Source organism: Cucumis melo, chromosome 4 (genome assembly GCF_025177605.1).
Source record: "Cucumis melo cultivar AY chromosome 4, USDA_Cmelo_AY_1.0, whole genome shotgun sequence".
NCBI classification, from domain to species: Eukaryota; Viridiplantae; Streptophyta; class Magnoliopsida; order Cucurbitales; family Cucurbitaceae; genus Cucumis; species Cucumis melo.
Window position 1 is genome coordinate 28,508,642 of NC_066860.1, and position 14,172 is coordinate 28,522,813.

The window sequence follows — 14,172 nt, forward strand, 5'->3', positions numbered from 1 at the left end:
AAGCATATATCCTTTAGGTTTCTTGACTACTCTTAAATCTACCAGCTGAATAATAATAATTGATAGTACGTGATGCAAAAGCATACTTCCATTCCATTGGATTTATTGTTGAGTAGCCTCTATGGCTTTCCCATTATTCTCCAAATCGATCTTCTTCTCCAAAAATTCTCTTTTGCAGTCATAGAAATAAACCATAAGAACAACCCACATTACAATATCTCCCACACACTTAAAACTCACAGATACCACATTCCCTAAAGCCCCACAACTCCCCTCATGCCACAAAGCATACAGACATGGTAGCCCAAAAGCCACCTTCAAAGCAAAGAAAACTAGCATCAAACTGAACCCTAACTTCCTGCTGTCTCGGCTTAAATATGCTGCCACTCCAATTGCTATATATCCATGGTTCTTATCCAAGATTGAGATAACAATTCCCATGTTCCAAATAGCACTCCACTCTATGTATTTTGCCAACAAAATTACAAAGATGGGCCCAAAGATAAATGAGCTTTTTGGCATCAAAAACATGTTTGTTGACAAAGCGACCAAACCCAGCAGAGTTAGTGAAGCAATCAAAAGAACATACAGAGATGTTGCCATTGTGCCACTCAGTCTTGCAGCCAGCAGCTTTCTGACCTCAACCAGCATCTCCTTGAAATCCATTTGGGAGTTTCCTCCATACATTGCTGCTGATATGAAGACCGTTGAGATTGTGGAGAGAAGGTCTAGGAAGAAGATGAGTACTGAAGAGAGAAGAGTTGAGATCAGAAACCTGTGGGAGAGAGTTTCTTTGAAGTTATAGTTGTCAGAGGAGCGTTGCGAGAAGCAGTCTGTGGTGTCACCTAGTTGACACCTGATGATGTACCCTTGAGAAGGATCAAAAGGATTTTCCTGAGAGAGAAGTTTGAGGAGTTGAACGAAGGTTGGGTGAAGGAGAATGTGGTAGGCGAGGAGAGAGGCAAAGAGGGGGAGGGAGAAGATGATAACGAGAGAAATGAAGTTTGGACAATGAAAGAAAATTTTGAAGGCTTCTCGGAGTGCAGCAGAGAAGCCCAGTTTCTGTTTCGCCAGAATCTGGTGGCTATCCATTTTGAATCTTGGATCTCTGAAATTTTCATCATTTAAAGAACATAACCTCGATGGGGTCTTCATCTTGTTGTCTTGTCACCAGTCAATTGATGACTGGTGTGCAGCCTGCATGTGCGAATCACATGCCAAAGTCAACTATAAGTTTCTTAAGAAATTGTTAAATTATCGTTTTTAGTACGTATCATTCAAACTTTGATGTCTTTTGGGCCCTGAAAATTTCATTCGAATCTCTATGATTTTATTAGATCTCCTAAACATCTCTTAACACATGCTACATTTGCTAATTGTTAACAGAGCAATGAATAAAACTTGATTTGACCAACCATAGAAACTACGATGAAATTTTGATTTAAATTTAGTTTGGTTTGGTTCAGGTGCTTGTATAAATACTTTTTTAGTTCCATTTAATTTTTTTTTATTAACATGCATATATTATGACAGTTTCAGCTCAAATATGACCTCTTCAAATTTTGTCATAATTTTGCATTAAAAGATTTTTGTGATGTGTATGCAATGTTGTTTTTCGAATAAGTATTAAAACAACAACCTTTTAAAAGTACTGGATCAAAATAAGCATTTAAATTTTCATGACCACAGTATGCTCACTTGAACCCGAATCTCTTTAAAACCCATTTGGATGTTACCTCCACAAAATGCTGTTGGCTTTGTTCAGAAAAGGTCAAGGAAGAAGAATGGCTGCTGAGAATAGAAGAGTTGAGATCAAGAAGGTGAAGAGGGGAAAAGAGGACAATGACTGGAGACAATTTTGAAGGCTTCTTGGAATAACGAAGTTGCGAAGCCCTGCTTCTGTTTGCCAGCCATTTCTTCAGTCTTTCAAAATGCTGATGAGTTCTGTCATTGCTGGATTCATTTAAATAGAAGACATTCTCTGAAAGTTTGAAGTGAAAAATTATGAGTCAATCTGTTAAGTCTTCTTGTGGCTGACTATCCATTTCTTTAGTCATGAATATTGATAGAGTTCTGGGTGGTTTATTTAAAGAAAGCACATTCTTTGATGCTGTTGTCATAGTCTTCTTCTTATGGCTATCCATTGCTTCAATCTTGAATTTTGGTTTTCTGTTGGTGAAGATAAGAAAAAACTTTCCGTTGCTAATTCTGATCTAAATCTAAGGGGCCGTTTGGGGAAAGGGTTGGGTTATGGGGGGTTAGGGTTATGATAAACCTAGTGTTAAAGATAAACCTAGAATTATAATAAGATGTGTTTGGGGGAAGGGCTATGGAGGAAGTGTTATGATAAGATGTATTTGGGGGAAGGGTTATGAAGGAAGTGTTGTGATAATGTTGTGAAGAAGGATTGAGGAAAAGTTGAAGAAAGGTTAAGAAGTGTTGAAGAAGGGTTGAGGAAGGGTTAAGAGTTAAAACTAGGGTTACATAACCCTTCCCCCAAACGGGGGTTGGGTTACATAACTCTAACCCCCCTAATTCAACCCTTCCTCCAAACGCCCCCTAAAGGATTATTAGAAGCATGCCATTTCTCGAATTTGTATTGAATAATTATTGTGGAGCAACCATTTGGTGACTTCATTCTATAATTTTTATGAACTATAAGGGTGCGTTTGGAGGAGAGAAAGAGTTAGGGGGGAAAAGGATTATAATAATCCTAGGATTATGATAATCCTAGTATTATGATAATATGTGTTTGGGGGAAAAAATATAAAAGGTAGTATTATAATAGTATGTGTTTGAGGGAGAGATTATGATAGTAGTGTTATAGTAATATGTGTTTGGGGAAAGGATTATGATTGTAGTAATTTAAAAAATAATAATAGAATTTAGATTGGGTTATTTAGGTAGGGTAATGTAGGGTTGTAAGAAAGTAAAAATAGGATAAGATAGGGTTATTTAGGGATTAGAATTATTTATCATATTCCTTGGGCCAAACACGGTTTGGCCCAATTTCCTAATCCTTTTCCCTCTAAAACCCCACCCCAAACACACCCTAAGGGTGCGTTTGGGGGAGGGAAAGAGTTATGGGGGAAAAGGATTATAATAATCCTAGGATTATGATAATCCTAGTGTTATGATAATATGTGTTTGGGGGAAAGAATACAAAAGGTAGTATTATAATAGTATGTGTTTGGGGGAGAGATTATGATAGTAGTGTTATAGTAATATGTGTTTGGGGGAAGGATTATGATTGTAGTAATTTAAAAAATAATAATAGAATTTAGATTGGGTTATTTAGGTAGGGTAATGTAGGGTTGTAAGAAAGTAAAAATAGGATAAGATAGGGTTATTTAGGGATTAGGATTATTTATCATATTCCTTGGGCCAAACACGGTTTGGCCCAATTTCCTAATCTTTTTCCCTCTAAAACCCCACCCCAAACACGCCCTAAAGGTTTATTATCACACCTTTCTTTCAGTTTGAAGGGAAATTCTTTTTCATTCCATAATTTCAATCGTTACTATTACACCACAATTTTAAACTTGGATAAGTCATAAGTGCCAAACTTAAAAGATGAAGAGAAATTGAAGTCAACTCACTCACTGGTAGTATGTGATCCAAATACACAATTTTAATTGGAATTATTGTTGAACAGCCTCAAAAGCTTTCTTCTCATTATTCTCCAAATCAACCTTCTTCTCCAAAAACTCCCTTTTGCAGTCATAAAAATAAACCATAAGAACAACCCACATCACAACATTCCCCACACAATTCAAAATCACAAACACCACATTCCCCAAAACCCCACAGCTCCCCTCATTCCACAAAGCATAAAGACATGGAAGCCCAAAAGCCACTTTCAAAACAAAGAAAACCATCATCAGACTGAATCCAAGCCTTCTGCTACCTCTACTTAGATATGATGCCACCCCTATAGCTATATAACCCTTGTTCTTATCCAAGATTGAGATAACAATCCCCATGTTCCAAACAGCACTCCACTCTATATACTTACCCAACAAAACCACAAAGAGTGACCCAAAGAACAATGTGACAATGGTAAATTTTGAGACAAAGATGATGTCTAACATCATAAAATGGTGGTCTTTAGTGATAAAAAAGAAGTCTGTTGACAAAGCAACCAAACCCAACAGAGTGACTGAAGCCAACAAAATAAAACATAAAGATGTTTCAATTGCACCTTTGAGTTTCAAAGCCACCATCTTTATGACTTGAACCAGCATCTCTTTGAAACCCATTTGGGAATTTCCTCCATATATTGCTGCTGATATGGAAACTGTTGCAATTGTGTTGAGAAGGTCAAGGAAGAAGATGATTGATGTTAATAGAAGAGTTGAGATCAGGAACCTTTGAGAGAGAATTTCTTTGAAGGTTTTGATTGGGGGGGAGGGATTGTCGTCCAATGGCTCTAAGACGCATAGGGTAGAGTTTCTACAGTCAATGATTCTGACGATGGAGATTGGCTGGAAAGGATCATGATGGAAGAGAAGCTTGAGGAGATGAATGAAAGTTGGGTGAAGGAGAATTTGGTGGGCTAAGAGGGAGGCCAATAGGGGGAAAGAGAAGAAGATTATAAGAGAGATAAATTTTGGATGATTAAAGAGAATTTTCAAGGCTTCTTTGAATGAAGCAGAGAAACCCAGTTTGGGTTTTGACAGAATCTGATGGCTTTCCATTTCTCTTGAATCTTGAATTCTTCTTACTGTAATGTTTGTGTTTTATCTGATCATCATTTAAAGAAACACACGTCTTTAGTAAGTCAATGGTGTAAATGTTAACTGCTATACTGTTAAGTCTTGTTTCTTCTTGTTGCCTTTTTTCTAAGTCAACATTGGTGTTCTGGACTGTGATTGGTTTTAGATAACTATGTCGGTGAAGACGAGAAGAAAGATGCAACCACGAATTTAATATTGGTGAGGGTCTCGATTCCTTACGTCATAGGTCACTAAGGTTGTCCATTATTTAATGACAGATAAAAGAATGACAAAGAAGTCCTCCTCGTTTAAATAAAAAGTAGAAATTCTATAAGTTGAATAATAATAAAATTATTTATTTGAGATAATTTCTGTCTAGTATTAACTATTGTCGAGTTTTCTAAGGTCGGAATAAAACCAAAAAGAAGGATAAACACGTACGCGTCCTTTTTAATCAAACTAAGAGGAGTGTTAAATTTTGGAAAAACTGTAGGGAGGACCCAAGACTCAAATCTGCTCTTCTGCTCACTCAGCTACGTGTGAAAGTATTGTCTTTTCCCCAGATAGCGCTGGAGAATCTGGTGCGCAAATGAATTCTTGTTTTTTTTTCCCTCGCCTATCATTTCTTCCCTTCCCTTCCCTTCCTCGCCTATCATTATGATTTGTTTTCATTACTTCTTGTGTTCTATTGATTATCTTCTACCATATATTCATTTGTAGGAATTAAGGAATTTGAACCAAGCAAAGTTTTTAAAGGATATATAGAAAAATTTAAGTAAATTAGGCAAAAATACATTCAACCAAGAAATTTTGAAAGGCAACTTGAATTTGTATTAATTTGTGTAGTGGTAAAATACAATTTCTACTACAGAATCCTTCTTATTTTTAAAAATGTTTAGGGTTTAGGGTTTAGGGTTCATTAACTTGAACATTTATTCTCATGTATTTTGATTTTCTTGGTTGGGATTTGGTTTATCAATCTTCTTAGATTGACGTTAAACCTTGACTTGTTGATCTTCAACTTTTGATCAAACGATCGTTATGAGGATGAGACTTGGAGAGAGGATAGTAAAAGGGAAGGCCCAACAAGAGCCCACATCATCAAAGTTGTAAAGTTGATGGCTCAGCCCAATCTAAAAACCTTCTACCACGCTTGGGCTTGGCCCAACCGAACACAGCAACTTTTTCTTCATCTTCGAAATATAACCATTTCTTATGTTTTATAAAAAATATTTAGAGGTGTATCTAATTTGGAATCATTCGCCAGGGTTGTAATTTCAAGATATATTCTATTAATAAGATTTTGGTTATTTATTGGATGAAATTGACCATACGGTTAATTTTAAGAAAATCATTATTTCGAATTTTATTATATTTAATTATCGTTAAAGAGTCAATTGCATTATTACTTTAAAAAAAATACAATTTTAAACTGAAATTTTTTAAAATATAACAAAACAGTAAAATATTTACACTGTATAAAATAATTCTAAAAACGGAAAAAGTTCACAGATTCACAATAAGAAATACAAAAAATGCTCTGTCAACCATATCGTCAACAACGCGTGTAATATATTTGGTACACGATCGTTTAGATTTAGTTATTGTTTAGTACATGTGGTTTATATTTGGTCAAATTATTCAAATGATTTATTTTTTCAATTCTATCCTCTCATTTGGTTACATGATCGTTTAGATTTGGCTAAACAATTTTTTTTTTAATTCTTTTGCTAGACGATCGTTTAGATTTAAATATTTTCATCTAAACGATTTTTTTCAAGATTGAACTTTTAGATTTGGTAACACTAATCTAAACACATAAAAAAAGATGAGGAAAAGAAGAGAGACGATGGAAAGAAATTGTAGCGAAAAAAAAGAGAAAAATAAGAAAGACAATGGAAAGAAATTAGATTTGGTTACCTAAATCTAAAGGACGTAAAAAAAGAAAAGGAAAAAAAGAAAGACGGTGAAAAGAAATCGTACAAAAAAAAAAAAAAAAAGAACGATAGAAAAAGTTGCAAGAAGAAAGACGGAAAAAACAAAAATATTTAAAAAATGACCAACTTTATCGGCTTTGTTACACGGGTCGTAAATATTTTGGTAATTTGTCATATTTATGAAAATTTCTCATTTTTAAAATAATACTTAATTAATAATTTTTATTTTTTATTTTATTTGTTTGATTTTATTTAATATTTAGGAAGATATCCATAAAATTAGTTTTTTCTATTATTTGTAAACTATATTTTTTCGTTTTTTTTGCTTTGTTGCTTTTCCATTTTTTTTCCTTTTCGATTTTATGTGATAAGAGATTTTCTTGTATTTTTTACAAATACATGTGTAGTGAAAAGAGGCTCATCACCATTTTTTTGGTATTTTTATGTCGATGAGCCTCTTTTCACTAAACATGTATTTGTAGCATTAACATAATGCCTTTAACGTTTCGACATGACTATCTACGTCCTTCTATTCATCATCTTCATTCGAGCGAAATATGGTAATTGTTTTATAATGTTTTTGGCTCATTTACACATTTATTTCTGTTATGTTTCTATTCTTCTTATATTTAAAGTTGTATTTCATAATTACAAGTTGGGTTGAGTAGTTCGGATTGTTGTGTTTCCAGTTTATTATAATGGTTTTTTTCATCAATTTAGATAACTATATTAATTACGCTGTATTATATAATATGAGTTATATATATGCAAAATAATTAAATATACATATGTGTATATACATGAGAAAGTACATGAAATATATAACTCAATATATGGTGTACATAGTAGGTAACTTATGAAAATCTATATTGTTATAATTATATTTGATATAAACATTGCATATATTTGATATAACTAAACCAAATAAGTGCATGAGAATAACAATTTTACCCTATATCATCTTATACACCAAATAATGTATGAAAACATTTATTAACAAAAAATAAACCATAATATATTTTCAAATTTATAAAATTTGTAGAAGAAAAAAATAAAAATGGTAAAACATACATAAATTTGTATAAAACTCGATTAAGATAAAAACATGAGAATGAAAAAAAAAAGAGAAAAAAATCATGTAAAAAATCATATAGATAATGCAAATAAGAGAAAAAAAAATTGAATTTAGAAGTGGAAAAAATAAATCTTATACAATTAGAAAAAATAAATATATTGCTCAAAACTAAATCAAATAATAAATACTTGAAGTCAAATTTAAAATTAACTTAATAAGAAAACTATTTTCATACATTTGTTTTTCATATTTATGTCATTATAAATTCTTTACTTTTTTAAAATAAAATAAAAAATGCAAAAAATAACGAGGTTATACGGAGATTCGAAGTTGATTTATATGTGATCTTGTAATCCATTAAACTATTAAAAAATTGGTTTTATTTATTTATTTTTATTTTTATTAAGGAGTTGAAATATAGCTGTTGGATTTCGTAGGGTCCGTTGATGCTGATTCTTCTTAAATATATATATATATATATATATATATATATATATATATATATATATATATATATATTTAAAAGTTTTACTTTTTATCCTTTAAATTTTTTCATTATGGTTTTTATATTTGTTCTAAAAAACTTTCATTTTTAATTTTTTTTCAAAATTGACTTGATTTTTTAAGTTTAAATTTAATTAAAAAACAAAATAGGAATGATTATAATAAAAAAGCGAATGTTTTATTCTATATTTATTTGGTTTAAAAATAATATTAGAGTGTATTTTTATGGTAGTTTATACATTAATTCATTGACCAAAACATCAATGAATGAAAAGTAGAAAAAGAAACAAAAACTGATGGGGAACAAATTATTTCTATTTTATCTTATTTTTAGATTTGAAAAAAAATCCAACAATTATTATTGAATGCCAAAGTCAGATCACTAGAATACATAATTAATTGTATAGGGTAGAGGAAAATAAATAGAAATGGAACAAAGAATGGGCTACCCTTATTTCTCTATTAACACATTTAATAACAAAATTAGACTTTAATTTCATAACCCCCTTTTTTTTTCTTTTGTTTTTATCTTTTCTCCATGTTTTATAGATCGACATCTTTCTTAGGTACGATAGGTGAATTCTTAGCCAAATTTAAAAAACAAAATAACTTTTTGAAAGCTTTCTTTTCGGTTTTTAAATTTTGGCTTGGTTTTTTTTGTTATAAATCATCGGTAGTATATAGATAATAAATAAAGAAAATTGAAAAGGAAAGTAAAATATCTATATATTTAATTTCTAAAAACAAAAACAGAAAAAAGTGGGTTGCCAAACGCAAGCTAAATGATTAGAGAAAGGGTATAAAGTAATCCTCAAGAAAAAAGTTGTGTAGATAAATTCACAAAATAAAGTATGTGAATGTGATTGATGAAAATTTTACAAGATTTATGAGATCAATTGGTAGAGAATCCCAATTGATGGTCGATTTCACCTATTTGATTTCATTCTTACATTTTAGTAAACACATGAGAATATAATGAAAACTGCATAATTATTTGTTTTCTTTCGAGAAGCAAACTATTTTCTTTTTTAAATTCAACACCATAGTTGCATAAGAGAGTATAAATACATGAGATCCTGAATTTTAAAAAATTAAAAGTTTATGTGATTCTCACCTAAGAGCATAACTCGCATTAGTCATGATCAGTAAAAAGATTTAATATCTACCTTTTTCGTATATGAATGAAATTTAAAATTAATAAATGAGCTTTTCATATGAATATAATGTGAACAATTAAATTTTGACGATGAACCACACAATAGAACCATTAAAGAAACAAAAATGAAAAGTGAATTGTGTGGTTGATGTTTTGCCGCATAATTAAATTTTGTTGGGATGATTGTGACAAAAAAAGAATTAGTTTGTAAATTTGAGTTGCAACAAAAGAAACAACTATTTCAATAACATAGATATAATTTATGACCATTATTCCATCAACTTGTTTGTAGTTTGATTATTATGTAAACTTTGAGTTAGCTTGAAGTTTCAAACTCAAACATCTTAAATTTCTAGTTTAACCTTTCACATTTTGAATATAATCTCTTTGTAAATAGCACTCCTTATGTCCATGATATTAGCATTTTTTAGATGGATAGCTTATCTTTCTTCTCTCTTTTTTTAGTCATTAAGTTGAGGTTGATCCACATTTGTGACATTGAGCATATTGAATTGTTACATGTCTTTTTTTATAAAAATTCATCTTCCCTCTGCGCCAATTCATTGCTTTCTTAAAATATTTATATATTTTATCAAAAATTTACTCTAAATCTTAATCGATTCATTTGTGATTCGAATTTTATTTTAAAATTATTTTCTACTGTATTTGTTTCAATTTAAAATTTATGTTTGGAGTATGGATTTGAAAATACAATACTAATACTATATCTCATCTCATCTCATGATCACGGTTTTCTTAAAAACAAAAACTAAAAATAAATAAAACGATAATTTATTGCTTTTGAAAATGAACTATTTAATTCTAAGGGTTGTTTTTTGAAATCTTTTTTTAAAAACATGTATACTAAACACGTATTAATTATTTTCTTTGTATTTTTTGTTTCTAAAAACATAAAACACAAATTGAAAACGAATCACATACAAAACACGGTCTTAGACGCCATTTAAATCAAACCTTTCTTAGGAACAGTACTTTTGGTTTTTCCAGAAAATCATTTTACCTTTATAAACTCATAATTGTTCAAGAATAATTAACAAATGTACTTATTCAATAATAACGCGAGTGTGAGAACATATCTATTATGGGAAGCTAAATATATATATATATGTATAGTATATTGGAGACTATGTGATCTTCATTATTATATATTGTGTTGATTTTATGACTTTCAATATATAATAAGGGTTGATATTTAAGATATACTTCTTAAAGAAAATCTATATAATATTTTCATTATTCTAACACAATATTGAAAAGCATTGGGATTTGAAAGATATTCTTTTTATAGTCTAAGATATATGCTTTGGTTGGACTATTAAGTCATAAATTAATGAGATCTTTTAAAAATATAATAAAGCGGTCAAGTATTTACACGGTATAGAACAATTCTGAAAATAGAAAAAGCTCAAAGGTTTATCGTGTAAAATACCAACAAACATCTCGTTAACCACATCGTCAACAACATGCGCATAATATATTTGGGATCGTTTAGATTTGGTTATTGTTTAGTACGCGATCGTTTAGATATGACTACAATTTATCTTTCCAATTCCGTCGTTTAATTTGGCTATGTTTAAATTTGATTACACCATCGTTTAGATTTGATCGCTAAACGATTTTTTTTCTTCAAAATTTCGTACACGATTTTTTAAATTCTTTTGTAGATAATTTATTTTTTTTATACGATCGTTTACTTTTTTAAAAGATCATTTACATTTAGCTACTACAATCTAAATGATTTTTTTTTAAGATTCTTTATACACCATCTTTTAATTTTTTCTTTATTTTTTTTACAACATCGTTTACATTTGGCTACTCCAATCTAAATGATTTTTTTTTCAAGATTCTTTATACACGATCTTTTATTTTTCCTACACCATCATTTACTTTTTTTCAAGATTCTTTATACACAATAAAATAATATAAATGATTTTTTTCAAAATTTTTTGTACACGATCTTCTAGATTTTGCTATTTTTTATATACGATCGTTTAGATTTGGTTACGAAAAAAGAGGAAAAGAAGAAAAACGATGGAAAGAAATCACAACAAAAAGAAAAAATACGATGTAAAGATTAAACGATGTAAAAAAATAAGAAAAGAAGAAAGAAGATGGAAAAAAATCGCAATTGAAAAAAGAAGAGGAAAAGAAGAAATACAATGGAAAGAAACCGCAACAAAGAAAAAGAAAGACGATGCAAAGAAATCGCACCAAAGGAAAATAAATGATGAAAAAAATCGATGGAAAGAGAAAAAAGATGGAAGAACAAATCTAAAATATTTAAAAAATGGTTAACTTTACGGGTTTTGTTACACGGGTTGAAAATAATTTAGTGTTTTGTTAGATTTATGAAAGTTTCCTAAAAGTAATTTTCATTTAAATTGTTTTGTACTTAAACGGTAGCTTTCAAATATATATAATAATTTAACGTTTCGTAGATCCAAATTTATAACTATATGAAAGTTTAAGGGAGCAAAGTTCAATTAGTCAAGAATATGGATTCAAATCTACAACTATATGAGCGAGCTAGCTAGATGACTGGCTTACGTATACCTATAGAAAAGGAATGGGGATTGATATCTAACCTCTATTTTTTAAGCTATGAGAAGTGAATCGGAACGTATTATTAACGTTCGATTTATTTCAATGCAATTTTACCAGCAATTTTTTTTAAATATTTCTCTTTTATATATATATATATATCTTTTTGAAGAAAATTGTAATGGACATATTTTGAGGTGCAAGTATTTGACATTCAAAATTCTTAGTTTGTTAGTAAGAACACATCTACTTATTAATATTTTTTATTTTGGAAAAGTAAAGAATTAATTTATAATGGGTGTATTATGGATTAGTTGTAAAATATACTTATTAGATTCAAAATATTAACATGTATAATAATAGTTTTTTTAAAAAAATTATAAATATAAAAATATTTGTTAAAGTATATCGATGATATGTTAATAGATTTTGACAGATTTTACTATATTTATATATTTTTAAAATGTTACCCTATACTTAATTATTATTTTTAAAGTCGATGTCCATCGTAATTATTCGTGTACTATTGTATTTTGAGTAGGTTATTGGGATGATAGAAGGTGTGATGAGGTAAGGTTATTAGAGATTTCTCACCATAAATGTCCCTAATCCCATGAAAACTTGTGATTTGAAGAATTGAGATTTGGGCTATAAACTCTCTATTCAAAATGATATATTAGGATTTCCAAGTAAAAAAAAAAGTATCATTTTATATATATATTTATTTATGAAATAGATTAATTGATTATTGAGATAAATCTCTCGAAATGATCATTATAGTATAAAATCATCTCAATTAATTGTTAATGAAAAATTAAATAAGTATGAAACCCTAATTGTCTTGGAATAATCATACACACACAACAAAATTAAATTAATAATTCTTTTTATTTAGGAAAAAAACAAACCCACAACATTCCACACACACACTGCCATTGACAAACACCACATTTCTCCAAAAGATGCATAAATAAAATACATGATAACCCTAAAACCAAAACATTTTTCATAACAAAATAAAACTAACCAACCATATCATACTAATTAAACCCTAACTTTTTCCTCCATCTATACTAACAATATACATCCATGTCACTCTATTGTTGTATGTCTTGAGTTTTAGTTTGAAAAAAAATATTATAAGAGTAGTTATCTTACATAAAAAAAACATTCAAAAAAATGTTATAATTAATCCACTTCTCACGTCCAACTTCTATGATCTAATTAGAACCACCTTTTGATATTTTGTTGGTTTTAACAATTTCTATTGCCAATTTGAATATAATTTAACAGATTTAAATACATATTTTATCAACTAAGAGTTCAAATGTTCATATCCCTAACTCTCTATACTTTGTTGAACTAAAAAGAAACAAAACCCTACACTTTCATATCATCAACCCTACACGTTCAAATGTTCATAATTCTAATGCTACACGTTGTTGAACTAAAAAGAAAAAAAAAAAAATCTGTTGTGCTTATTGATTATAATAAAATGGAAACCAATAATGATTCTTATCATCGACACATATAATTAAATTTGTCTTCATCCATATTAACATAAAATTTTGAGACAATTGGTGATTTAAGATGATATCAGAACAGATAGTTCAAAAAAGTCTCGTATACTTCTAAGTCAAGATATGATTTAAGAATTTTGACATATACCCACACACTCTCAATAAATGCAGTTCCAAAAATACACACACAAAACACAAAAGTTGCTTAACACCTTTTATTCATAAGCTGAAAATGTGCACACTATTCTTTTTATGATGTGTGAGGCACCCAAGTTAAATTAGAGACACTAAGAGAAGAAATTCTAATTATTATATGTCCATTTGATGATTTGATTCAATATATGCTCATTTTCCTTTACAACTATTTTCTTTTTAAAAAATAATAAGGTTAATTTTGTTTTTTTTTTTTTTTTTAATCTTTGAGAAGAAGTATGGAGCTTTTTAATTATTTTGAATAATTTCATTTCTATATAATTGTGTTGAAAAACAATATTAGAGCATACATTTTCAAATAGTTGAAAAAAATGCAACTATATATTAATCAAAGGGCCAAAATAGTGGGAAATTTGTTTAGTAAAATCATGAGTGGGTTCCACTTCAAACTAAATTAGTTTTGTATGGGTTTATATGTCTTTAATAAATTGAGAAACACAAAAAATGGGCCTTAGCAAAGGAGCCATTAAAAAAAAAAACTAACTAATAT

At 29.4% G+C, this 14,172-nt stretch overlaps 1 protein-coding gene across 1 annotated transcript; it reads right to left on the bottom strand.

Annotated features, from left to right (window-relative positions):
* Positions 1-70: 70 nt before the first annotated feature.
* LOC103487071 (uncharacterized) lies at positions 71-1,155 on the bottom strand. Its single transcript, XM_017044209.2, has one exon. The coding sequence runs from the start codon at positions 1,153-1,155 to the stop codon at positions 103-105; it is 1,053 nt and encodes a 350-aa protein (XP_016899698.1). The 3' UTR covers positions 71-102.
* Between the last annotated feature and the right edge of the window lie 13,017 nt (positions 1,156-14,172).